Genomic DNA, 4,723 nt, shown 5'->3' with positions numbered 1-4,723 from the left:
CCCCTCACTCATCTCCATCATTGATTCATCATCTTTGTGAGATTAGGAGAGAATCCAAGTGCATTGATTGAGTGATTGCATCTAGAGGCACTTGGTGTTCGTGTTTCACTGCCAGATTCACTTGTTACTCTTGGTGGTTGTCGCCACGTGGACGGCTTGAAGCAGCGGAGGAGGATTGGCATGAGTTAGTTATTGTTCATGGCCATCTCCAGTGATTATGAGGGGATTTATGCATTCCCCGGTGGAGCGCCGAAAGGTAATCCTAGTGGATTACTCGTGTCATTGAGTTACCTCACTTGTGGGGAGGTTCTTGCGGTGTCTAATTGTGTGGACGAGGTTCGTGCAACACCTCTTAGCCGCCAAACCACCAAGTGTTGGTCGACACAACGGGGACGTAGCGTGTTGACAAGCATGTGAATCTTGGGAGAAAATTGGTTGTCTCTTGACATATGCAACATCATGTTCTACTTTTGTAACATCCATCTGAAACACTTGTAACATACCTTTGAAATATTAGAAACACTCGAAACATACGCTTGCATCATACATTTTCAGCAAAACATGGCAGTCAGGCAGGCGAAGCATGGCATAGCGGGGATCCCGGCTGTGCGGTCGCGGTGGAGGAGGAAGGCAGCGGGGGAGGGGGGGCTTTGCGGCCCCCGACTATAGGGCTCACGCGATGCCTGCGGTGGAGGTGACAGCAGCAGTCGGGTGGTGTGGCCTCGCGCGACGAGCACACCGGTGCGGTCGTGGGGGAGCATGCCGCAGCGGTACGGGCGCAGCGACGGTGGAGAGGAAGGCGGGCGGGAGGCACGATAGAGAAGGAGGCGTGCGGGAACCATGGCGGAGCCGGTCGCGGAGCGGATGCGTGATTTTTTTTTAATCTGCGTTGACCGGAGGGAGGGCGGTGAGAGCGGATAGATACAGCAGCTTCTGGACGTTGGGTTCACTAGGGACGTCCGTCGCGGACGAACGTCTGACTTCCAGCATTACCCAAAAATCAAAGCAGCTTGTAATTGGTATCTAAGACGACGAGGCATATACATTGAAACAATTACGGACGTGAAGCCCAATTTGACGGTTCACGGTCGTGAAACGGCCTGGTACTTAATGGTGTACTCATGTGATCTGAAGATCAATTTCGATGGGGCTACACTACACTTATTGATCAATTTCGATGGGGCTACACTCATTGAGTATAATAACTGAATAGAAGGGGGGAAAACCTGCAGGCGCCTGATGGCACTATCCTAATCTGCTCGGCCCCAGATGTCAGCCAACGTGACAGGAATTTGGGATCGCGGATGAGAGCGAAAGGAGAGCCTCCCACCAAAGCAAAGAAATCCTTGTGGACCAGACAGACAGCACGGGAATGGCGTGGAGTTGTTTGTGGCCCACTCAGCATGCAAAGGTGCCTCTACGAACTACCAGACTTCTCCAGACGGATTTCCCTCCAAAAGCCGCACAGCACCCGCCGGCGTGCGCCCGAACGCACGTCACCTCCATCGCAGAGCAGAAGCCAGCCGCCGCGGCGTGACCGTGAAGAGCGGGAGCCCTGCATGAGGAGCTGGGCGAGGGCGGCGCTGCTGGGCGCGCTGGGCGGCGCCGAGCTGCTCGTCAGCGCGGTCGTCCACCTGGGCTACGCCTTCTACATCTTCGGCACCGCTGTCATCGTCGACGTCTCGGCCTCCCTCGTGAAGGCCCTGATGGCCGTCGTGGCCAAGGAGATCGCCGTCGAGGGCGAGGACGTGGCCGTGGCGGTGCTGGACGGGGCCGTGCCGCCCATCGTGCTGGTGCACGGCATCTTCGGCTTCGGCAAAGGCGTGCGTACTTTTCATTCATTTTGCTCCGACGGATGCTCTGCTTTCGTTTCGTTTCGTTTCGTCGTCTCCGGTCACAGACTAGTCACAGGTAGGAAGCTCGTGTGCATGCATTGCAGAGGCTGGGCGGGCTGTCGTATTTCGCCGGCGCGGAGAAGAAGGACGACCGGGTGCTGGTGCCGGACCTGGGCTCGCTCACCAGCGTCCACGACAGGGCCCGGGAGCTCTTCTACTACCTGAAAGGCGGGCAGGTGGACTACGGCGAGGAGCACAGCCGGGCGTACGGGCACTCACGGTTCGGGCGGACGTACGCGCGAGGCCACTACCCGGTGTGGGACGAGGAGCACCCGGTGCACCTGGTGGGCCACTCGGCCGGCGCGCAGGTGATCCGCCTGCTGCAGCAGATGCTCCACGACGGGGAGTTCGAGGGGCACGGTGACACCTCGGAGCGCTGGGTGCTGAGCGTCACCTCCCTCTCCGGCGCGCTCAACGGCACCACGCGCGCCTACATCGACGGGATGGGCGCCGCCGCCGACGACGGCTGGCGGTCGCTGCGCCCCGTGTGCCTCCTCCAGATCTGCCGCGTCGGCAGCGTGCTCTACCACTGGCTGGACCTCCCCTGGCTCAAGCGCTACTACGACTTCGGCTTCGACCACTTCGGCATGTCGCGGCGCCTCGTCGGCGCCGCTGGGCTCGCGGACCTCCTGCTCGGCGGCAACGGCAACGGCAAGCGGGGGCCCTTCGCCACGGAGGACTGGATCCTCCCCGACCTCACCATCCAGGGCGCCGCCAGGATCAACGCCCAGGTGCGCACGTTCCCGGGCACCTTCTACTTCAGCTACGCCAGCCGGCGCACCGCCAGGGCTCCGGGCGGCGCCACCGTGCCGTCTGGGGTGACGACGATCCACCCGCTGCTCTTCGTCCGCGTCCTGCAGATGTGCCGCTGGCGCTACCCCGCCGGCGCCGCCCACCCGCCGTACCCGGGGTACAGGGACGAGGACTGGGAGGACAACGACGGCGCGCTCAACACCTTCTCCATGACCCACCCCAGGATCCCCATCGAGCATCCCAGCGTCCAGGTGGAGAACGACGTGGATTGCCACCCGCTGCGCCCGGGGATCTGGCACTACAAGATCGTGGAGGCGGACCACATGACGTTCGTCATCAACCGGCGGCGAGGAGGCGTGCAGTTCGACCTCGTCTACGACAGCATCTTCCACAACTGCCGGAAGCATGTCTTCCGGTCTGCCCCGCCGCCCACGCTTCCGGATCAGAGTCAGAGCTGATTCCACACCAACATCCATTACTTCAGCGATTGTTCCGACTGATTGACAACGTCTCTGTCAGGAGAGTGAAGGGAAAGCCTGTAGCGTGTTCGATAAGAGAGGAGAAGGCGGGAGACGAGCGTAGCTAGTGGGCCGCGATTGTTGGGCTTAGGTGTGTGAGTGCTGGCCTGCGCGCCAGGTTGGTTGGGCCCAAGGCCTTGTAATAAAGAAGTATAAAAGCTAGGCATACACATGTTAGGGAGCGTTCATGGGTTACAAGTGCATCAAAAAAATAATTAGTTTATTGTAATTAAGTTATGTTATTATATCCAAAGTTGCAAAAATAAAAAGATTTGTCATACCTAATAGATAATGTATGTATCAATTAGATCTAAAAAAAGATCTTTATATCTAAAACTTTTCTTATTTCACCTATTACCTCCCACAAAGTAACACATGATTCTAACCATCCAATCTAATTAAATTAACGGCTCCACGGTTATTTGGAAGTATCACAGCAAAGTCCTACAGCTAGATGTTATAATAAAATTCTACCTTCCACACTGTATAGGCTAATTTTGACTACAGATGTAGCTGCAAATGCTGCGATTGATGTTTTGCTCCAATGCGTGTCAGTAAATTAAGTGCGACCAAGACCACCACCCTCCCATAAAAGCTGGATCGAGTTGGCAAGGGAAAAAAAATGAAAACAAGATTAAGAAAGTGGAAGAAAAACTAGCCAAGATAAACACATCTACACAAACCGTTCCATCGTATTTATACCCGCTGTTTTTTCATACTCCAAATCATCAACTTCTTGTTTCTACGGGAGATAATCAGCTTAGCTTTTCTTGGTAAGGACACCAAGAGACAAAAATGACACCTTTACAAATAACAAATGTCACGAAACATTCTAAAATAATACCACTAACAAGTAAGCAGAATAGTAAGATCTAGCAACCAACCTCTAGACATCTCACAGAATTCCTTCATAGGTTTTTCCATCATCCTCCGATCAAATATCTGAATAAAACATGAAAGAAAAAATAATTATGTGAGTTTTTATGTGCTTGTTGGAATATCTATGATCAAGGCTACATTTTCAAAATAATTGAGTTTTAACAGTTCAGTTGTCTTATTTAAATTTTCATGTATGACTTACGAGTTGTTGGTGGTAAGTGTCAAGAGGTCCGAGGACCTCTATGTAATTTGTAAACTAAACGGGTAGGGAGGAAGAGTGCCTCCACTGTAGCAGAACCGTCTAATCTAATGTCTCCCAGGAGCGCTTATCTTCCATTAGACACTAAGCACTCAAAGGAGGACATCAAATTACTCGGTCCTATCGGGCACACCCCAAGGGAGAACCCGAAAGTCCATATTTTTTCATCAGGATCACAAATGAGAGAATAAAGCTTACAACATCCTTAAATCATTTCTTACATCACTTTTAATACAATATCATAGTATAATCTTTATTGTTATAACAGCAGAATGTAATCATATTATCAGAGTTATGAACAATTTAATTTAACAGAAAAATATAAACATGTGATCAGAATTACAACAAAAATAATTATCTATTCATGACATGATGAAGTATTGATATATATAAACTATGACAACAAATTATAAATTTTT

General features: G+C 52.4%; 1 protein-coding gene across 1 annotated transcript; it reads left to right on the top strand.

Moving 5' to 3' along the window:
- Nucleotides 1–1,424: 1,424 nt before the first annotated feature.
- LOC136551334 (uncharacterized) lies at nucleotides 1,425–3,458 on the top strand. Its single transcript, XM_066542903.1, has 2 exons — nucleotides 1,425–1,823; nucleotides 1,940–3,458. The coding sequence occupies exons 1-2, from the start codon at nucleotides 1,560–1,562 to the stop codon at nucleotides 3,104–3,106; spliced, it is 1,431 nt and encodes a 476-aa protein (XP_066399000.1). The 5' UTR covers nucleotides 1,425–1,559; the 3' UTR covers nucleotides 3,107–3,458.
- Nucleotides 3,459–4,723: the final 1,265 nt, after the last annotated feature.

This window comes from Miscanthus floridulus, chromosome 4 (assembly GCF_019320115.1).
Source record: "Miscanthus floridulus cultivar M001 chromosome 4, ASM1932011v1, whole genome shotgun sequence".
In the NCBI taxonomy this organism is placed as follows: domain Eukaryota; kingdom Viridiplantae; phylum Streptophyta; class Magnoliopsida; order Poales; family Poaceae; genus Miscanthus; species Miscanthus floridulus.
This window is presented reverse-complemented; position numbering and strand designations above follow the sequence as displayed.